General features: G+C 40.6%; 1 protein-coding gene across 2 annotated transcripts in view; it reads right to left on the reverse strand.

The window, feature by feature from the left end:
* The window catches only part of MFAP3L (microfibril associated protein 3 like), a 35,105-nt gene extending 12,343 nt beyond the window's left edge, over positions 1 to 22,762 (reverse strand). Inside the window, exons 1-2 of one of the 2 annotated variants that reach the window (XM_073341615.1) lie at positions 22,220 to 22,762; positions 4,358 to 4,779 (exon numbers count right to left, since the gene is read on the reverse strand). In XM_073341615.1, coding sequence (XP_073197716.1) covers positions 4,358 to 4,649 — 292 coding nt within the window. In that variant the 5' untranslated portion in view covers positions 4,650 to 4,779; positions 22,220 to 22,762. The remainder of the gene's footprint in view (positions 1 to 4,357; positions 4,780 to 22,219) is intronic. The other variant, XM_073341617.1, reaches the window with a different exon arrangement.
* Positions 22,763 to 23,666: the final 904 nt, after the last annotated feature.

The following is a 23,666-nucleotide window of genomic DNA, read 5'->3' on the forward strand; positions in this document are numbered from 1 at the left end:
ACCTTAGTGTGGACAACGGATGCAAAAGCTAGTTTTGAAACGGTGAAAGACTTGATTGTACATAGCCCAGTACTTGCACTATTCAGTCCTGCATTGCCCACAATTGTAACTACTGATGCTTCTGATTATGGACTTGGGGTTGTTCTCACACAACTTCATGAGGACATCACAGAGAGGACTGTTGCATTTGCTTCAAGGACACTAAGTAATGCTGAGAGGAAATATTCTACAGTCGAAAAAGAAGCACTTGCTTGTGTCTGGGATACTGAAAAATGGAAAACTTACCTGTGGGGCCGCACGTTCACGTTGTGCACAGACCACAGCCCTTTGATGACGTTGCTCACCACAAAAGGACTGGGAAGAGCACGATATCGTATTGCTAGATGATCTGCAAGACTATTCTCTTTCAATTATTAACTGGAATATAAACCTGGAAACCAATATGTTGTAGCTGATTGCTTTTCTTGTCTGCCTTTGCCTTCACCAGATGGTCCACCGGAGGATGAGGATGTAGTAGTTGCGCTTATTACAAGCACTCTTACTGCCGTTACAAGAGAACAATTTCAAGCCGCTTGTTCAGTGTGTCCAATTCAACAAAAACTATGGAAATTTCTGCCAAAGAGATGGCCCAGTAACCCTAAAAACCTTGACCCAGTTTTGCTGCCTTATTTTAGCATTCGGGATGAACTTTCTTTGCTTGATGGCTGTGTGCTACGAGGTACACACCGGCTATTTGTGCCAGAAGAATTACAGTCAAAACTCATAAACCTGGCACACGATACTCATCAAGGAATTGTCAGAACCAAACAATGACTACGGGATCTGTATTAGTGGCCAGGGATGGACTCTCAAACTGAAGCCCTCATAAAATCCTAAGGAGTACTTGTGGCACCTTAGAGACTAACAAATTTATTTGAGCATAAGCTTTTGTGAGCTACAGCTCACTTCATCGGATACTCACAAAAGCTTTATGCTCAAATAAATTCATTAGTCTCTAAGGTGCCACAAGTACTCCTTTTCTTTTTGTGGATACAGACTAACATGGCTGCTACTCTGAAACCTGTCATAAAATCCTGTGTCACTTGCCAAATGCATGATAAGACAGCAGTGACATGTACCCCTCCATTACAGCCTGTTCCTCTTCCAATCCCCTTATCCAACTCTTGTCCCCTGTACATTTGAATCATGCAACTTCCTTCTCCTGGACATCACAAGAATCACTGAGAGCCTAGGAGAGACCGTCTCACTTGCAATTCCGATGCCTGGTCCTGGTCCTACCCATAGCAACCCAGAGCTACAATTGTAGGGAAAGTGTGGCTCAATTGTGAGCTAGAGCATGCCCAATGAGAACACAATCTTTGGGGGAATTTATCTCCGAAGTGCTAGCAAGTCTCTACCTAGCATGTGTGAACTGCAATGTTTTTTCCAATAGCTTAGAATGAGGCCAAATTTAACACGGACAAGACAACATATCTTTCTTTAACATCATCCTTGGAAACAGCTAAACTGGTTTTGCTGTTTGTTTTTTTTGTTTGTTTGTTTGTTTGTTTGTTTGTTTTAAAGAAAATTTCAGTCTGAGGCAGACACCCAGCTTGGAAAATTTCAGCCCAAATGGTAATAGTTTGGCAAAGTTATAAGCAACTAAAAATAGGGTCTTTATAAAAGGAAATGTCAGGCAACCTTTATAATAGGCAGCATGACCAGCCCCATTTATAATATAGTGTAATGCATTGGTATTGCAAAACCTCTTCTTAATCGGTAGGATCTTTTATTCATTGTAAAAATCACAAAATGGCTTGCTGATGTATTCCTGCTGCAGCTGCTACAAATGACATATGACATTTAGACTGTGACTCAGTGTATGGTTTTGTGCCAAAAGATTCTGGCAGAAAGCACAAACCTGCTGAGAAACAAAGACTATTCTGGGTGTAGAGACGGTACTAGTGTTGGCTCACAGGTTTTTGCTGCCGTCGACAAACTGGAAAATTACGCAACCTTCAAAGTTCTCAGTTGGGCACACAGACTGACAGTGCAGAGAGCCTACCCTTGGCCCTATGTACCACTTAAGTCTCATATTTAAAGGCTTAAATGGGTCTGAAGTGGTGCATAGGGTCCTGCATGAATTCTCTGCATTGGCTGAGTTACACCCACAGTGAACATTCATTTTGCTCCCTTCGGCAACCACTTGTTTTAACCTTGGGAAGTACTAATGGCAGTTGAGCCAAATCATGTGGATTCCAAGCACAAATTGTCCATAATACAGTATTTTTCAATTTTTTATCATTGTCCACACTGTTGTGTAGAGCTTTTCCTGTTGCATGAGAACAATTCAGCACTACATTTTAAATATAGTAATACACACACACTAGGGAAAAAGCTTGTGCTAGGAAACATCCACTATAGGAGGAGATGGTAAGTTTCCTCCTGGACAAACAACTTGTAATGCTGGAAATCTAAGCTGAAGTGATATAATGCCTTAATATTACCCCTGTACTATACCTTGCTTTGTTCAGTACTATTGCTGAGAGAGCTCCAGTAAAAGCTCTCCAAAGCACTAATTACAATACGCTGCCTTATCTCCTACACGCTATGCTTGAAGCTCAGTCAGTTCCTTTCTGTACCTGTATGGATAAATATTTTAGTACAAGACACAGTACAGAAAGCTGTTACAGAAACATTATGCTGTGGTGCACACAGCTGGGTCAATCATTGCATCATATCAGGGTTTTCTCTCAGGTCAGCTATTAATAAGACAAGACATCCTGCATTTAATGTGAATAACTCAAAACCTAATTTCATTATGCTGTGTTTAAAGTGGTCAGCATGAAACTATTACATGGACAATATGGCTGCTTCATAAAACTACAATAACCTTACTTGTAGCTTAAAGGAATAATGTACACGTACATTTTTCCCCAGATTTAAATTTTATAAAAATAAGTTTATATAATACTAAGGTCCCAGGCTGGCAAAGGACGTAAGCATGTACTGATCATTAAGGCTATGTTTTAGTCATGGATATTTTTAGTAAAGGTCATGGACAGGTAATGGGTAGTAAACAAAAATCACAGCCCATGACCTGTCCATGACTTTTACTATATACCCCAGACTAAAACTTAGGGGAGGCGAGGGTGGCTCGGGGGGTCACACGGGGAGGCGGGCACCGTGGATGCTTGGGGTGGGGTGTGTGGCCTGAGGGGGGCATGGTTGTGAGGGAGGGATGGCAGGGCTAGGGCAGACTCCCTATCTGACTCCTGGGAAGTGGCGTCCTCCGGCACTTAGCTCCGTGTGCTGCTTCCGCTCCACCCCAAGCCCCGTTTCTGTGCTCCCATTGGCTGGGAACTGCAGCCAATGGGAGCTGCGGGGGTGGTGCCTGCGGGCGGAGGCAGCACATGGAGCTGAGGGAGGGGAGTTCCTGTCGCCCTTCTGGGGAGTCCGTCCCCCCCCCCGGTAAACACCATTCCACACCCCAGCCCTGAGTCGTCCCCCCGCTGCCACACCCAAACTCCTGCTGCTGGCGGGGGCCCTGAAACTGCCCCAGCAGTGGCTGGTGTAACTGGCCCAGGAGCTGTCTGAGCTGCTCAGGAGGCTCCTGTGCCATCTGCATGGACTGCTGCAGAAGTCATGGAGATCATGGAATCCGTGACCTCCGTGACAAACACAGAGCCTTACTTATCATTAAGCATATGAGAAGTCCTATTGCAACTTGCACTGATTGGAAAGACCCACCCCTCCCTATGTCCCCCAAGGCTTTTCTGTTGTCCCAGGATCACTGGAATGATGTGTGCTCTGGCCATACCTTCTCCTGTCCCCTGATACTCCCACTGTGGCAGGAGTGAGGTCAGGCAAAGGTGGCAGAGAGGTGGCTATGTTTCTGTACTTTCATGCCACACAGGGATTCCCATATGGAAAGGGAATCCCTACATAGCTCTTAGGCCAATTTTGTATCCTCTCTTTGCCACCAGAGCAGAGCAAAGGGAACAGGGTAGTGACTGGGGTCCAAACCCAAATTTGCTGATGAAAAGAAGCCTTTCCTTTTTGTTTCTATATTATCTCTTCAGCATTTTTGTCCTCTCCTGCTGTGTGTGGCCACAAAAAATATTAAAATCTTTAATTGTTTTCTCACAGAGTGTATACAAATGAATTTACAGCTGCCATGACCCCGGGAGACAGCCATTTTTCCGTACCTCCTCACAGGTAAGCATAACACAATAAGATTGTTATGTGTTTACACACACACACACACACACACACACACACACACAATATATATATAATACAGTCCATTATAAACAAAGTGTGGATGCCAAGATCCTTGTTAGATTGTAAGAAATTAATCAGAGCATAAAAGCCTTACCACTGTTCTCTTCTTCCTTCAGCAAACAACCATTGGAATTGTACCATTTGTACCGTGGAGCAGGATTTCCTTGGACATTGCAGTCAATCAAGGCACTCTTCCCTTCCTTGACTGTAATATGATCAACTATGGAGATAATCACAGGTACAGATCCCAAGTTCATGTCAGTGTAATTTAAAATGCTACTAGTCACATCCTCAGCAGCTGTCAAAGCTGCTAACAAGATGAAAAGGTAGGGAAAAAGTGTGGTAGGCAAGAAGTTCAAAAAGTAGTGGTTGTTCAGCATGTTCATCTTTCTTCAGTAGGCTGCTCAGAAGACAGCTGGGATAGGGAATTGTCTGTTGAATGCAGCCTTCTAAGCTGAGCAAATCACAGGAAAGCTTTACCTTGATCCACGAAGATTTACATTTAAGAAAAAAATCCTATAAAATAAATACATTTTAAAAAATAAGACATAAATATTCCATTACAAAAGTTTTTTAAAATAATGAGATACCCATGAATGCATGTGACACACATCATTTTAGTGTCTTGCCTAAATGCTAATGTTATCACCATCCCCATTCTTACTGGAAAAATATGCATACATGTTAAAAATGGCAAGTGTAGGAGGAGGATTTATCACCTGGACATGTAGCAGCAATTTAGCTGTAGCTGCAGTTGCAGTTTTAGTCTGAAGATTCTACATACAAACTAATCCTAAGCAATCATCTAAACTGGAAAAGCAAAAGGCATGTCACATTAATGTTGCCATTATTGGTTCTATCATAAAAACACAAGAACAACCATACTGGGTCAGACCAATGATCTATCTAGTTCAGTATCCTATCTTCCGACACAACCTAATGCCAGATACTTCAGGGGAAATGAATACAACAGGACAATTATCAAGTGATCCATCCCCTGTTGTCCAGCCCCAGCTTCTGGAAGTCAGAGGTTTAGGGACACCTGGAGCATGGGGTTGTGTCCCTGACCATCTTAGCTAATAGCCAATAGTTCCATAGGTGCTGGAATTAAGGGCACAGGGGGTGCTGCTGCACCGCCTGGCTTGAAGTGGTTTCCATTCTACATAGGGTTTACAGTTTGGTTAAATGGCTCTCAGAATCCCCAGTTTAAAAATGGTTCCAGCACCCCCCCGTATCCTTACCTAATTCTTTTTTGAACCGTGTTATACTTTTGGCCTCCACAACATACCCTGGCAACAAGTTTCACAAGCTGATTGTGTGTTGTGTGAAAAAGCATTGCCTTATGTTTGTTTTAAATCTGCTGCTTATTTTCATTAGGTGACCCCAAGTTCTTGGGGTAAATAACACTTTCTTATTTGCTTTATTCACAACATTCGTGAGTTTATAGACCTCTATTATAACCCTTCTTAGTTGTCTGTTTTCTGAGCTGAACAGTCCCAGTCTTTTTAATCTCTCCTCACATGGAAGCTGTTCCATATCCCAATCATTTTTGTTTCCTTCTCTGTACCTTTTCCAATTCTAATATATCTTTTTTGAGATGGAGTGATCAGATCTGCATACAGTATTCAAGGCGTAGGTGTACCACAGATTTATATAGTGACATGAAGATATTTTCTGACTTATTATGTATCCCTTTTCTAATGGCTCTTAACATTATGTTTGCTTTTTTGACTGTCACTGCACAATCAGCAGATGTTTTTGGAGAACTATCCACGATGACTCCAAGAAAGTGGCCCCATTGTTTTGTATGTATAGTAAGGGATTATGTTTTCCAGTGTGCATTACTTTGCATTTATCAACACTGAATTCCATCTACCATTTTGTTGCCCAGTCACCCAGTCTTGTAAGATCCTGTAGTAACTCTTCGCAGACAGCTTCTCAGTTTAGCTTTGGGCTAAACTATCTGGAGTAATTCTGTATCATCTGCAAATGTTGACACTGCACTGTTCGCCCAGTTTTCCAGATCCTTTATGAATATGCTGAACAGCTGGACTGGTCCCAATCCACATCCTTGGGAGACCCCACTGTTTATCTCTCTTCATTGTGAAAACTGACAAGTTATTCCTACCCTTTGTTTCCTATCTTTTAACCAGTTATTGATCCATGAGAGAACCTTCCCTTCTATCACGACTGCTTAGTTTGCTTAAGAGCCTTTGGTGAGGGATCTTGTCAAAACCTTTTTGAAAGTCCAAGTACCCTATATTGACTGGATCACCCTTGTTCATGTTTGTTGACAACCTTAAAGAATTCTAAAAGATTAATGAGGTATGACTTCCATTTATAAAAGCCATGTTCACTCTTTCCCAACATATTGTATTTATCTCTGTGTGTGATAATTTTGTTCTTTACTATAGTTTCAATCAATTTGCCTGGTACTGAAGTTAGACTTACTGGCCTGTAATTGCCAGCATTGCCTCTGCAGCCTTTTAAAAAACGTGGTGTTACATTAGCTATCCTCCATTCACCTGGTACAGAGGCTGATTTAACCAATAGGTTACATAACACAGTTACTAGTTCTGCAATTTTATATCTGAGTTCCTTCAGAACTCTTGGGTGAATACCACCTGGTCCTGGTGACTTATTACTGTTTAATTTATCAACTTGTTCCAAAACTGTCTCTATTGCACCTCAATCTGGGACAGTTCCTCACATATGTCACCTAAAAAAATGGTTCAGGTATGGAGATCTTCCCCCTATCCTTTGCAGTGAAAACCAATGTAAAGAACTCATTTCGACTCTCTGCACCTGTCTTGTCCTTCTTGAGTGCTCATTTAGCACCTTGATTGTCCAGTGGCCCCACTGATTGTTTAGCAGATTTCCTGCTTCTGATGTACTTAAAAATATTTTTCCTGCTAGTATGTGTCCTTAGCTCTTCAAATTCTTTCTTGGCCTGCCTTATTATACTTTGACTTCCCAGAGTTTATGCTCCTCTCTATTTTGCTCACTAGTATCTGACTTTCAATTTTTAAAGGATGCCTTTTTGCCTCTAACTGCCTGTTTTACTCTGCTGTTTAGCCATGGTGGCATTTTTTTGGTCCTGTTTTTTTTAATTTGGGGTTTACATTTAGTTTGAGCCTCTAGGTGGCTCAAACTAAATGTAAACCCCAAATTTAAAAAAAAAACCCGACAAAGCCCTGGCTGGGATGATTTAATTGGGGATTGGTCCTGCTTTGAGCAGGGGGTTGGACTAGATGACCTCCTGAGGTCCCTTCCAACCCTGATATTCTATGATTCTATTATGGTGTTTATATGTTTACTATGGTGTTTCCATGCAGTTTGCAGGCATGTCGCTCTTGTGACTGTTCCATTTAATATCCGTTTAATTATCTTCCTCATTTTTGTGTAGTCCCCCTTGTAGTTAAGTGCTGCTCTAGTGGGTTTCTTTGGCATTTTCCCCCCTACAAGGATGTTAAATTTAATTAATTATGGTTGCTATTACCAAGCAGTTCTGCTATATTCACCTCTTGGATGAGATTCTGTGCTCCACTTAGGACTAAATCAAGAATTGTGTTTCTCTTTGTGGGTTCCAGGACAAGCTGTGCTCCAAAAAGCAGGCATTCATGGTGTCTAGAAATTCTCTCTCTGCATCCCTTCCTGAGGTGATGATATACCAAGTCAATATGAGCATAGCTGAAATCCCCTGTTACTATTGTGTTTTCTGCCTTTGCAGCTTTTCTAATCTCCCTGAGTATTTCACAATCACTATCACCATCCTGGTCAGATGGTTGGTAGTGTACTCCTACTGCTATGCTCGTATTGTTCAAGCATGGAATTTCTATCCATAGAGATTCTATAGTACAGTTTGATTCAGTTAAGATTTTTACTTTATTTGACACTGTGCTTTCATTTCATATATAGTGCCACTCCCTCACCAGTGCAACCTACTCTGTCCTTCCTGCGTATTTTGTACCCTCGAGTTACCATGTCCCATTGATAATGCTCATTCCACCAAATTTCCATCATGCCTATTATATCAACAGCCTCATTTAAGTCCAGGTACTCCAATTCACCCATCTTAGTATTTAGACTTCTAGCATTTGTATACAAGCACTTGTACATTTCATCAATATTCACTTGCTTGCCTTTGTGTTTATATTTAAATGGGACTCTTTCAAGTTTGATGGTTCCTCACTAGCTCATACCTGTACTTTACCAACTTCTTTCCTATCCTCTTTACTAGGATATAGACTTTCTTCTTTAATAAATGCATCGTTGAGGGATGTTTCTGTCTGAACCGTATTCTCCCCCGTACCTGTCTGCTTTTCCCCAGCACTTAGTTTAAAAATCCTCTACAACTTTTTAAATTTTACATGCCAGCAGTCTGGTTCCATTTTGGTATAGGTAGAACCATCCTTCCTATATTGGTGCCTCTTTTCCCAAAAGATTCCAGTTTCTAACAAACCTAAACCCCTCCTCCCTACATCATTGTCTCATCACACATATAGATCCTGGAGTTCTGCATGTCTTTCTGGTCCTGCATGTGAAATTGGAAGCATTTCAGAGAATGCTACCATTGAGGTACTTGACTTTAATCTCTTACCTAGGAGGCTAAATTTGGCCTCCAGCACCTCTCTCCAACCTTTCCCTATGTCACTGGTACCTACATTTACCAGGAACACCGAATCCTCTCCAGCAGAACATATAAGTCTGTCTAGATGTCTCCTGAGATCCGCCACCTTTGCATATGTGAGGCAATTTACCATGTGGCTCTCCCAGTCATCACAAACTCTGCTATCCAATCCTGCTCTACTGTCACCTGGTTCTTCCTAGTACCTGTGGTTTCCCTCTCCAGGAGGGGTATTTTCAGTGAGAGAGGATACCTTCAACTGCACTTGCATAAACAGTCCTTTTTAAGTCAACAGCTTAAGTAAGGACTACTTACATAAGGGTTGTAGGATCTGGTTTTTATTTCTTTAACACATGCAATTGTGCCTACAGACCATAGCACACATGGTAAAGCATCTTGGATTATTCAGTTTGCTGAGGCTACTGCCATACCTTAAATTTTGCATGAATGGTGGAGTTTATCCAAGCTGGAGGAATATACTTAAAATATAATATTTCAGAAACATATTTAACTTAATTTTTATTAAGTTAAATTTAAAAAGGGAAAAATATCCACTGGAGATGTAATTCTGGCTATGGCTTCTTTGGGCTAGAAATGGAACTGGGGCACTTGTTTTGGTCATGTACCATTAAGTGTTTGGAATAGAAAGTTTTGCTGACATTCTCATTACACTACCATCCCTTGACCAGCCCTCAAGTACTGTCCTATAAAGTGACTGCAGTTTGTGCAGGTAAGGTGGGGTTTTCAAAAGGACTCAGAAGTGGCCTAACTGTGCTCCCAGTGAAGTGAGTGGGGGTTTTACCATGGACTGATAGGTTTCATAAGATTAGCCATTCAAATTCAGCAAAACTTAGATTGTTAGCAGAAATAAACTATTCTAACTGAGATCTAAATATAGAGAACGGCAAACATCTAATTAATTTCTAAGTCACCATTTTCCCTTGCAAAGCAGTTTGATTTTATTTAAGGATTTTGGTTAACAATGGAAATCACTGTGACAACTAAGCAAGGAAAAAGATGACTGCTGGCAACACTAGGTCAGTTCCATATATTAAGGGAGCAATAAAAGTAAAAAAGGCCTCTTTTTCTCTATTCTAAACTGAATGAATACACATTATTGTCCTTCCCTGGCAATACTCATCTGAGTTTTTTTCCTGTCTCTACAACACAGAACAATTAACTTGGTTACACACAAATTGGCATTATTGTTGTTAGAGTAGAGAAACATTTCCCTCTATTTACCAGGATGGATCATCACTCAAGATTCCAAACTACACTTTTCTGATAGGCTGCATGTACGGTGTAAATATATTGTCAGAACTCAAACTCAGTCAATGAGCTTTTTCCATGTTTTGTCCATAGTCAAATGTATGGTACATAACTTTTTAAAATTAAATAATTTTACCTCTAGTGGTAAGAGCAAGGTCTAGGCGTCAGCCTTATTTTTCATTTTGCAACTGACTTGCTGTGTGACCTTGCATAAGTCATTTAGACCCTCAGTCGCTCATGGGATTTCTGGATTGTACAATGTTAAAACAGTTGAAAGTACCCTTAGAGATGCATTTCAGTTTGAAGTAGATAGAATTAATTCAACCATCTATCAAAAGCTTATCAGGTGATATTCTCAGACCAGACTGGACGAAGACAACAGTCATCTCTGTCTGCTTCTATCTGCAGAGTGCGGAAGATTTCCTGAGGAGTGCTAAATACTTTCCAGGGTGCAAGGGTCAGGCATTTCTGAAAAATCCTAAACAGTGTTTTGGATATGGGGCTTGGGCAACAAATGTTTTCAGACACTACAAAAGACACCAAGGTAACTAAACATTGTAGGAAATCCTCTTCTGTCTGTGCCAAAGTGCTATTAGAGAGGAACAAAGAATGGAAACACAAAATAGGTTCTGATTAAGACCCCCACAGCTGCAGATTGAATCTGATCCTCCTGTTGTCACTCAGTTCCAAGTTTCCATTGAGTTCATTAGGCCCAAACCCAGCATCCTGAAATGTTTTCCGACCTCTCCTCAAATCCCAACAGCTGAAGCAGTACACTTTAAGTACACAAATTAATCCCATCCTTTTTATGAGACCCAATAACTGTGATGTGAGCATTTTTGTCACTGAATGGGGAAAAATTATAAATGATTAATTTTTGTCACTGTAAATGTATTTATTTCTGTCTTTGGCATATGAACAGACACATCTGTATAAGCCAATTATTAAATTAATCAGACTTCAAGTCTAAAGAAGTTTATAAAAAAAGTCTACTTGTATGGCCAAATTATCTCCTTCCTGTGGAAAGGGGAAAGAACTCCTTTAGCTGTGCTGTGTTACCTCCTTGGAAGTATTAGTCGGGACAGAGAGAAGATATGATCACCTACTAGCATGGAATCTGAAGATCCATGAGGAATCTCAGCATTCACTCCAGGGCTCTTGGCACACACATGTGCAGCATCTGCCCCTCCACATGCTGTTCTGGGCAACCTTTCTCATAGCAACATGTCTGCCATTGGTCTCCAGTCTGAACTTGTATTCCCCTCAACCCCCCGCCCAAAAGCAGATAGAAACTGAACAGCTAAAAGTAATACTGCAAGAACCAGCATTTAACTTCCTTAGAGAATTCCACTGGAAATTGTGTCATCTGAGAAGAGCATGGCATACATCTCTTCCAGGTGACATGACCACAAACTCTGTTTGGCTGTGAACTGTATACTGTTTATGTGGGGGAGTTTCCCAGAGCATGCTGCACTGCCAGTGTTCCCCAGTCATATATGGCCAATATTTATATGCATTTCCTCTTATCTGCACAATACAGCAGAGAGGAACTATAAGGCTTGTAAATTTTCCTGCTCAGGAATAAACATTGGTCCAAGCTGAGAAGTCTTTCTCTTGTTATTTCAGAGACCGTTGGGGATATCAATTGCATGCAGCTATGTTCTGACATCATACCCAAAGTGCACAGCTGGTATTTTACCCCTGAAAAAACAAATAAACTGATAGGGGATGAAGAGACTGCACTCAGAAGTACTGAATTTGTGTTCCATCAACTGGTCATTCTGAACAGAGGCACATAAAAGAGGGACATTGATGCATACCTTGTTTTGGTTTACTATGTCTACATTAATTTGTTCTTCTTCTAATAATATGTATCCCTATATCTAGTGCTATGAGGTTATTCAATTCAACAGCAAACAAAAAGAAATCAACTCATTGTATAATGGATAAATGGTGTCCCTTTAGTTTAAGGAACACTAACAGTCCAGAGTTAGTTTGCTTGGTCTGTAAATATGAAGAAAAAGGAAAGAGAACTTTGGTTTCATCCTTGTTCCCATTTGTCCACAGCACAAAAACCACCACCTGACTGGCAGTAATGAGAACAATATTACAAACTCATGGTTAAAGTTAACCCCTGATATTTAAATACTACTTACTGTTTTTTCTCTTCACACCTATTCCTTTTTCTGGTCTTAGAGGCAATATGTTTATACAGGTTTCAGAGTAGCAGCCGTGTTAGTCTGTATTCGCAAAAAGGAGTACTTGTGGCACCTTAGAGACTAACAAATTTATTTGAGCGTAAGCTTTTGTGAGCTACAGCTCACTTCATTGGCATCCGATGAAGTGAGCTGTAGCTCACGAAAGCTTACGCTCAAATAAATTTGTTAGTCTCTAAGGTGCCACAAGTACTCCTTTTCTTTTTATGTTTATACAGTGGACAACTGTCAAAAGCTACTAGGTTTTACTGGAGCAGAAATGCAGACACTGGGACTTATTTATGTCGTTCAGAAAGGTCAAAAGATCACTGGGAGTTCAGAGGCTCATGACTGTGAACTACCCAATAAAAGATTAAACTGTTAGGGCCTAGGCAGGAAGATGTGAATGAACTGTGTTACTATTCAACTGGTAGCAAGTTGTCTGACTTTTGTCATCCTCTTGTTAATAAAGCTATAATCCTAAAAGCAGTGGCCCTAAAAGGGACATGACAGAATCTTCTCAGTCTCTCTGGGATATTTCTTTGCTTGTACCCTCATGACTTTTCTCCTGTTTCCTTCTTTACCGTCTCTAGCTAGTAAGTGTCAGGATGGCAATTGTTGCATGACTAAACTGTTTCCTTAGAGCTTCGGGCACCTTATACCATGACTGGTTTAATGGCTTCCAGCTTGATGCATGTTTCTCTGTCTCTAGAGCTGATTTCAGTTGCCTTTAGAATATTTCAGAACCTTCTCCTCGGGTCCCTGTGAGAACACACATCCTACCATTCTGCCTCTTATATTGTCTCAAGAGAAGTGTTGTATATACTAGGGATGTTCACAGGCAGGTTAGGGCTTTAGGTGCGCTAACAGAGCTGCATGGCTAGCCAAGTGTCTTTAGCCCTGTCATACTCAACCTGTGAGAGGCATAAATTTGAGAATTGCCTTAGGGACACCAAAAACAGAGTAGCAAGGGACATGTGAAGTTGTCATAAATATAAAGGGAAGGGTAAACACCTTTAAATCCCTCCTGGCCAGAGGAAAAACCCTTTCACCTGTAAAGGGTTAAGAAGCTGATAGCCTTGCTGGCACCTGACCAAAATGACCGATGAGGAAACAAGATACTTTCAAAACTGGGGGGTGGGTGGGAACAAAGGGTTCTCTCTGTCTGTGTGATGCTTTTGCCAGGACCAGAGCAGAAATGCAGGTCAGAACTCCTGTAAAAAGTCAGTAAGCAATCTAGGTAGATATGCATTAGATTCTGTTTTGTTTAAATGGCTGATAAAATAAATTGTGCTGAATGGAATGTATATTCCTGTTTTTGTATCTTTTTGTAAGCCTAGAGGGATTCTCTATGTTTTGAATCTGATTACCCTGTAAGGTATTTACCATCCTGATTTTACAGAGGTGATTCTTTTACTTTTTCTTTAATTAAAATTCTTCTTTTAAGAACCTGATTGATTTTCATTGTTCTTAAGATCTAAGGGTTTGGGTCTGTGTTCACCTATGCAAATTGGTGAGGATTTTTATCAAGCCTTCCCCAGGAAAGGGGGTGTAGTGCTTGGGGGGGAGACGTTTCCAAGTGGGCACTTCTCTGTTCTTTGTGTAACACTTTGGTGGTGGCAGCGTTTAACCTAAGCTGGTAAGAATAAGCTTAGGGGGTCTTTCATGCAGGTCCCCACATCTGTACCCTAGAGTTCAGAGTGGGGAAGGAACTTTGACAGAAGTAATGAGGGTTTTGTGTCTAAGCCTTAAGAGCTTCTAGAAATGATACTTGGAGTCAGCATGGCAACTCCTCCCTAGCATTCCTTTATAATTTTGGGTAGTGGTATTCTAGAATGAGGAGACCAATTAATGAGACGGATAAACTGTAAGAGTTTAGTTAGATTGGCTATGGCCTCATCTTGTAAGTTTAAAGAAGGAGAAAGGAGTGAAAGCACCGTTGAGAAGACCTGTTGGAAGACTGGGTAACTGTGGGAATTGCCAGATCTCTAAGTACACAAGGGGTATGTCTACATTAGCAGAGTTTTTGCACTGTACATTTCACCAGTGATAGAGAACCAGTGAAAGTAAAGTGCTGGTTTGTGAGGTTTTTGCACTGTAAGTGTCACCGGGGAACCGGTGAAAGTAAAGCGCTTAATTCCTGAGGCGTCAGAGAGTGTTTACATTAGCAGCACTTCCATTGCAGATGAGAGCAGCGCTCTAGGACAGCTATCCAACAGTGTAGTTCTCTCCGGTTTGACAATGGGCCTTGTGGGAAGGGTGTGTGTGTGTGTGTGTGAGTGTGATCGTGGGGCATCCTGGGTCCCTGCACAGCTGCCTCTCCCCAAACACTGATCAGCTCCAGTAGCTCAGCATTGCTCCAAGCAGCGGATCGTTTGCTCTGTGGAGCAGGCATTGTCACCTGGCCAGATAAGTGAGCGCTTGCCAAGAAAACAGGAAGGGGAGTTTCAAAGTTCCCGGGGCTTTACAGGGGGAGGGGTGGATGTCTATTTACCTGGCAGCAGAGCTGCTGGCCAGAGTGGTCACCTAGGCATTGTGGGATACCCTCCAGAGGCTAAAAGCTGTGTAAACAGGAAGAATGTGTCTTCATTTGCACATCACTGCAAAAGCATCACTGGTAAGAGCTATATGCCTCTCATGGAGGTGGTTTTCTTTTTGCGGTGAAACTTCTGAGTTTCACTGCAAAAAGACATTAGCAAGTGTAGACATTTCCATGGTTTTTGCACACAAAAGGGACTTTTTCTGCTTTAAATGGCAAGTGTAGACACGCCCAAGAAGCTATGTGTAAGTGCTGGAATAATAAAAAGAATTTCTCTTTTGTATGTGGTTAGTAGGAATCTAAAGTTGTGCTTTTATCTCATATTGTTTTGGTTTCTCATGTTCAGAAACTCTTCAATTCAATTTAATCTACAAAAGGATAAAGCAGAACTAGTCTAAGAACAAGATTAGAAGACTATATAGTGCAGAGAGGAGATGAGTAAGAGGGAATGTGATTAAAGTATACAAAATATTGAATAGTATAGAGAAAATAGATCAGGCACTCCTATTTACCTTTTCTCATAATGCCAGAACAAGGAAGCGTACATTCAATGAAACTGAAGGCAGCAAATTTAAAACAGATAAAAGGAAATAATGTTTTACACAACACACAATTGGCATGTGCAACTCATTGCCACAAGATAACATTTAAGCCAAGAGCGAAACAAGAGTCAAAACAGACAGGGCATTTATACAGAAAATGACAGTATCTAGTTAAAGCCAGTTGTAATAAGGATTAAAAAAAGAAAGCTTGCCAAAAAAGTATGGAAGGGATACAAAACTTCATACTTCAATGTACATAACTCTCTACTATGGTGACTTTTTGCACCTTCCTCTGAAGCATGTGGTATTGACCACTGACAGAGATGGATTACTAGGTGGGATAGGCTTCAGTAGGGCAATTCAGTATTTGCAAACTAATCTGTTTTTGTTAACTAGGAATGCTGTTTACAAGTAAAGGTATAAAGGAGTCTATAGCTTAAAGACATTAATAAGCTACTTCAGGCAGGAACATGTCCTTTTGTTTGTAAAGTGACAAACAACAATAAATAATGAAAGCAGGCAAAATGGAGAATTCAGAGACGTACACTGGCTCTGAGGAGATAACAAAACTATGTTACAGAGAAGAGTCATATTAATAAAGAAACCTTCCAAGCTACTTGTTACAGAGAACACTAACACTACAGGAGGTTTTGAGACAAGTTTCTTTTCTTTACCCTTTGTAAAGCTTTCCGTAATCTTTATTTAAAAATTGAGATTCACACTAATAAGTTACAGTTATAAAATGCCAAGCAATAAGATATACAATGTGATGGACATAATTGTCACTCTAAAATGAGTGACATACTTTATGATGAAGTCCTTTGGTTTAAGGAGCACTAGCTGCATATCATATTTTAACACTGAATCAACTAGGAGGAAATTCACAGCCAATAAAGAAAATTCTGCTTTACAGTTAAGCTTATAATATACCTACACAGTTGCAAAGCTGATCAGCAGAATCCCACTCAACAATTGTTCTTCCTATTTGAGGTCCTAATCCTGAAAAGCAATTAAGAATGTGAATAGTCCCATGGACTTCAAGACCCAAGCCAATGGGACCTCTTGTACTTAAAGGAACACAGGTGCTTAAGTGCTTTACTGGATCGGGACCTAAATTTCACCCCACTCCAAACCATCCTCAAGGCCCACAATCCATTCAGCCTAAAATGACTAGATGAAGCTTGCTACTCTGTAATTATCTGTAAGGCTTATTAAGTCCCTCAAGAGTCTCCCCTAGTCCTTGATGACCTAAGGAATTGAGTGTGGATCTCTTGTGCGGCAGTGTAGATGACCTCTGCCAAACATCTGAGCAAAACCCTTGATACACTTCAGTGTAAGTGAAATTGTATCACCAGCATCTATTCCATGTAAAATGGACACCTAGCCAGAAACATTTAGAGAACAAGTTAACTAGAAGGCTTCCTGTCTGCAATTTGTAAGAATATATTTTTTTCACATGGACAGAGCAACTTAATAAACTCCCGGGTTACCAATTAAGGACTCAATAAAAACAGAACGATTTTTTTTTTTCAGTAGAGAAGCTTACTTCTGCTGAGGGAAAATGACAGCATTTTGATGGACATGTTCCATTAGTGAGTTGTGGGTTATACAGAAAGATCTGCTGTAGAATCAGTAGTGAAGAGGTCTCTTAAGCCCAGAATTTTATGTCCAGTCAATTTGTTAGATGATTAGGTGTATATACTCTTTTTCAAGGTTTCTACTAAAGAGCTCTGATGAATAAATCATCAGGATGTATTTAGCAGTTGTATTTGTTTAGGAGGTCAGGCAGGCTGTGCTTCATGGTTTGGTACACCTATTTAATGGGATCAAGATTACAATATAGGTTTTGTTTAAATAAAATAGTAAAGGCTTTTCAAGACTAATGATATTTCATATAAACATCTTTAAAGTTTTATCATGTCTTCTGAACAACTGAATAGTTTCAGTCTTTCCTATTTTCAGTGCAGTGTATGTAGTTTTCATTAAGAAACAGTATTTTAACTTAAGGCTCCTCTTTCAGTAACAGGAGAATAATGAATTTGTATATAATAACTCCCACCAGCCTTCAGAGGGCCACAGTGATTATATAAAAATATGTAATCTGTGATATGCATGTAATACCACATTTTAATGACTTGCTTTTTACTTATTGACCTCCAGGATAAAGTACAAAGAGGTTAGCACTAACACTGTGATTATGACCACTTCAGAACTGTCAGGGTAGGCTTGCAAGGAATAATTAATGGTAGTTAGGTGTGTTAATGATTGTGATTTAAAAGGAGAATGTCAAGTTAAAAATTATTGGATTTCTTTACCGATTAATTAACAGCATCTTAATCCCTGATCCCAGAGTGGGACCCATGAGGACAGAACTTAATGCTTGTGTGGAGCTAAACTGAAGTCAATGGGGTGTGGTATGGGCACAAGGCTCCAGTTGCATGGCTCTGTGTGCAGGACCTAAGATTATTTAAATTTGAAAGACTTAAATATCTGGTTTACTTTTCACTCATTATGCTCTTTTGTACTCTTTTTATATATTGCATTCAACTCAGCTTGGATAATGAGAACAGAATGATCTGGGCACTTTTGTATATAATCAGTTTCACTTTCTTCTTCCCAAGCGCCAACCATAAGGCTGTCTGCTTTGGGTTGCAAATGTTTAAATCAAAAGTAAAAATATTTTAATTTTTTTAAATAAAGACTTTTCATGAAAAGAAAAACAGTTTGTTAGATCTTGTCTAAACACACAGTTTTTATATCACTTCAACTATATTGGGTTGAAACTGGCATAATTAAAGCAGTACAATCCCCAATCCCCCATTGGTAAAGCTTATCCCAGTAAATTTAAGGAAATAAGATATACTGGGAAAAGGCACCATTTATACCAATATAGCAGTGTCCTCACTAATTGCTGAAATGATTTAATAAATTAATTTCTTTTTAAATTACATCCCTAACCAAAATAGTTAAACTGTACAAAAACTGTGTTTGGACTACAATCCCTTAATTACTTTAGCTACTGTTATTTTGAATTTACACACACGACATTTTACCGAAAAAACTAAAATTGTTTTAATTCACACCTTTTGTTATTTCGATGCAAGTCTGTGTGTAGACCAGCTCTAAGAGAAAATGACGGACTCCTTTTTGCCGGCTTGCAGTAGGGAAAGACGTTTCATTTGTATCCTCCCTGTTCAGCCTTCCCATTCGATATGCATTGTGATGCTCTGCACTTGGCCATGAGTGATTTAATTAAATTATGGTAATTGGTGGGAAGTAATAGTATCCCTATTGTTTGGCAGTGGCATTTCTAAGACATGCCTGTACATGGATAGGAAATCACTGTACAAACGAAATGCAGGAATTTTCAGTTTAAAGCACTAAATAATGCAATTAGGATTGCACTCAATGACAAGACATATACTTAGTCACACACTGGCCCTAAGCTGGAACCTGTTTTGCCCTGGCAAAAAAGGATCCAATGGGAGGTATTTAGGGCCAGGTCTACGTTACAAACTTTTGCTGGTATAGCTATGTCAGTTAAGGGTGTGATCTCTGACAGACACCACCAATGTACACAGAGTTAAATCAGCAAAACTGGTATAGTTTATTTCGCTTGGGTGCGGGGGAACTGGAATAAGCTATACTGGGAAAAGTGAAGTTTTGCTGGCATTAGCTGTGTCCACACTAGGAGTGCTTTGCAGGCATACTACACTGGTCTGGCTATGGTGGCAAAGTACTTCTACTATAGATCTGGCCTGAGTCTTCACATTCTAAACTGTATGGCCTAGGTAGTTACAGAAATGGAGAAGAGCTTCTACATTGTAATGATGAGAGAGTTTGGAAAGAGGGTATAACATGGTACCCCTTGAAAGCAGATAAAAATCATTTTTGTCTTGAATTGTAAATAGCACCAACTATGGTTTGAGTTTCTTTTCCTGAACTGTGCTACAGTGTTGGCTGTTAGCAGGACTGCAGCACAACTAGGGAACATGGTAAAAACAGTTTGGTTCCATCTGCTAACTAAGACTGAATCATATTTCAGTTTTGTGGGACAACTAACACATTTTAACTCTGTCCCCAAACTCTGCAGTTGTTATAGTACAGAATGGGCCTTTCTCAGATTGTTAAAGTGGGAAATTGTGCAATATGGGGTTTTGCAGGGTTTCACAGGCATGCAATGAATAGCTACTGTCTTTTCCCACTGGTATTTTATTTCATTGAATTGTGTTTTAATTCTATTCAACTCAAACTGCAAGCTCTTCAGTGATTCCATGCACATCTATAAGTATACAACTAAAAGCAGAAGAAAGATTAAGCACCTGTCCCCATTTCCCCCCTGGTGGATGGTTTGCTCTTTGGAAGACCTTTATTTATATTTGTTTTATTGTGAGCTGTTTAAACTTATGAATATTTTACGGCATTGTGGTGGTTATAAAATGGTGGAAGAAAAGCTGCAGCTTTTCTTCCACCAATAAATCAGTATTGATATATAGTACTTTAAGCTAAAATGCTTATATATATTATCCCTTGCACAAACACAAACAAACATGCTTTTGCTGTCTGAACACAACAAACCAAACAAAAGATGCAAACCCTTCAAACATGATTTCTATTTAAACGAGTCAAAATACAGCAGACCTCTAGTCTACCCTGTTGCAATGAGCAGGATGACTGTTCTAAAATGTATAGTTTTAGAAAACTAAAAACGTATACTAGATTTTTTTTATTTTAAAAAACATTTCAGTTCAAAAATACTTTCCCACTGTGAACTAACATTTCAGTTTTTCCACAAAATGTATCATAAAAGAGGTGTCCCTTGGTCTAGAAGGACCATTTGGAAATGAAAACAATGTCAAGTAAATTGCTATCAGAGAGACCTATTTGAAAAGCTGCAACTTAGTGACTGAAAGAGGCATCAATGTTGTCAGATTGTTAGAAACTTTTATTCCTTTGTACAAAAGTCTGATCTGTGCAAATGAACTAAAAATATGACTGCTCAGTGATTCTTTGTTATTTACAATTGACTGTCCTGTTATACTGCTTATATTGTACTGCTAAAGTAACATCGTATGATGGCATTTTCAGACTGCTCCAAAGTTGAAGACTGTAAGAATGTTGTCTCTCTAAGGCACTCATGGAATTCAGACAGGTATCACATGAGACTATAGTACTGATCAAAACTTTTAATTAATGCAAAAGACAATCATGCTGCCTTTACTTTAGATTAAAATAGCCCAATAAAAAAAACTTCCTTAAAAGGTCTATTTTATTTAAAGGTGCTACTTGCTGAATTAATACCCCCCTTCCTCCTCTCCAGAGGAGTATAATAATGTGTCACAAATCTACTGTCCAACCTCATACTCCCCAAAATAAAAAATTCCAAGTTAAACAGGGAACACTGGAGTTCAAGGTTCCAGAGAGAAAAGGAGTACACATTCTTAGAAGCACCAAAAGTAGATACTATGATGATGGGTGCATTAAGAATGCCTAATATTTGATTGATCTCTTGGGTTTCCCTACTGCATAAAGCAGTGCTTTAAGAACTGGCATTCATTATGGTTAGGATTATTTAGTAATCTTTCCAACTGGATTATTGCACCTTCCTCTGAAGCATCTGGCACTGACTACCCTCAGAGACAGGATCCTGGATTTGATTGACTGCTGGTCTGATATGACAATTTGTATGTTACTATGGGTGACAATGAGGTCTGGGTTAAAGCAATCCAATTCTTAGGCACACTCCCACGCAGTGCCCTGGCAGCCCCCATCCTTTTGGGAGTCATGATTTTTGAATAATTGGGATCAGCAATACTGCAAATCAAAAACAGCAACAGGCAGGACTGCTGCAGATCCCAGTCAGAGTAATGAACTCAGGGAACAGAGCACCACAGTGAAATGTTCAAAACTAAGGCTGAATCTCACCAAATACAGAATCAGTGACCACAAACTGGAGATGGAAATTGGGAGGAACAAAGCACAGTCTAAACCTAGAAAAAGGCATTGCTCAAAAGGCAACTGTGCAGTCAATGTTGCAGAGTACAGCTTGAGACAGATAGAGATTTTCTGTTCCAGGGGCCCAAATACAAGGAAGTGAGACAAATATTTCCTCCAATAATCTGAAATCATAACAGACATCTCATCCAAAAGTGATGAGGAAAAGGTGCCTGATCCTGGCAGAGAGAGATGACAGAGATGGCATTGTACTATGTATCTATTTACCATAGGATCAGCAATGGTTAGCAATGGCAAATGGACAAAGGCAATCAACCCCCAAACACAGTGTATAACCCCCTCCTGGGTAGGCTGTACCTGAGGAATCCTTTACCTATACTCTGGCAGCACTTGTAGAGCTTGTCATGCAAATAAACCCTGAAGACAATAGAATTGTAAGATTCTTCCCCTGGCAGGGAGGTCTTTTGGGGGTGGTATCAGTGGAATCCCCTCCCCCCTCAAACCCTCTACAGATGTGGTCGCTCAGGGACCACAACTATTTCTGATCTTCAAGCTGGTGGGACTCCTGAAGAGATGGCTCAGATTCCGCCTTCCAGCACAGAGGGCCCCCCTTGCCCCAACCTGCCCAGAGTATCAGCAGCAGCAGGTGGGAGCTTCCTACCCAACCTATGAGGAAAATCAACAGCAGGTCATGGTCACACTTCCCTGACTGGCAGTCTGTTCCACCGCTGCTCCCTACAGCTGGGGTCCAGCGGCTAATCCGACCCTGACGCCAAAACAGCCCACCAATGCGCTGCAGGAAGCTACAAGTTATAAGAATAAATCCAACCTCCAGCACGATGCCTATCTCCCAGGTGAGCCAACCCTCCTCTTCGCCACTTAGCCTTTCAGTGCGATCGCCCGGGCCCGAGATCTCTGCTCCCCACGATGCTCTCCTACTTCAGTGCTGCGCCTCGGGTTGCCACGGAGCCTTTTGCCTTCACCGCGCTGGAACACAGAGAAGAAACCGAACCGAAGCCCGATAGAAATGCTCACAGCGGTGGCTCCGCCGCTGCGGCTGTAACCCGTGCTCCCTACGTCGCGTGCTGCAAGCAACCCGGGCTGCGCTCGATGGAGCGACACGGCGGCGGCGTCCGGACGTTCGGTTGTGGAACGCTGGGGTGCCGCAACATTCCAAGCGCGACCCCAGAAGACAGCAGCACCGCCGGCTCCTTCTGACTCTGCGGAACGGCAGCCAGCGCTCTCCAGACTTCGGCCCGCAAAAGTAGGTCAGCGCTGCACTGAGCATGCTCGAGCTAGAGCCAGGCTGCTGTGAAAATTCATTGAGCTGCCCAAGGTTGATGCAGCTTCTTTTCCTTCCCTTCTCCACGCTGAAGGTCACCAGACGGAGTGGAATGGAGCCTCCAGAGATTAAGGGATCCCACCTAGCTGGGAACTGGGGAAATACAGTTTGACAGGTTCTCCTCTGGCAACAGGCGATGACAGCGGATTCTGCACATCATTAGTTGATTTAAGAGAATCAAAATAATAAACACTTAATACTAATGATTTTACGAATGATCGAAGATTTTTTAGTTATATTGAAACCTTTGCACCTTCAAACCCCGGCCCCGTACATCCTAGATATTTTGCTGACGTCTAAAACGTTGATTAAAATAATTTTTATTCTGACTATCCCTGAGCCAAAAAGTGCCCTCAGTGGAATTTGAAGCACTAGAGAAGATTTAGCATTATAGGACTTCTTGTGTCTACCTTTAACATCCATCTTGAGCAAATAAGTGCTTTTCTTAATCAAGATCGTTTGTTATCTGGAATAAATTCTTCTATTTTGTAACTCTGCTACAGAACAATACAGATTGATGTAAATTGCATTTATGGCACTACATCTCTTTTCAATTATCTTGTCAGACTAAAAGAACTGAAGTAAAGATAATTTCATTTAATAGTGTAGGGCAAAATGGTGTGGTTTAGAAATGGAAAAGTTCAGAACATTGCTTTTAGTTGCATATCAGTTCTCTGCTAGCTGTATATATTACTCAGTAGCAATCCTTTTCCTAGCACTGATCATATTGTCTGCTGCAAACTAAGACTAGCATTTGATATTAGTCTAGCATTTTATATTTACTGTAGTGAGTATACTTTACTTCTCCAGCAGTGCTTGTTTAATCACAAGAAGCCTTTTCATTAGTGTAAGCAGAGAACTTTGGTATTACCATTAGTTATATTTAGGCACTGTAATCACGGCAAGCCCTAGACCAAATGGTGCCACAGGCGTG

The sequence above is a fragment of the Lepidochelys kempii genome, chromosome 4, assembly GCF_965140265.1.
Source record: "Lepidochelys kempii isolate rLepKem1 chromosome 4, rLepKem1.hap2, whole genome shotgun sequence".
NCBI lineage: Eukaryota > Metazoa > Chordata > Testudines > Cheloniidae > Lepidochelys > Lepidochelys kempii.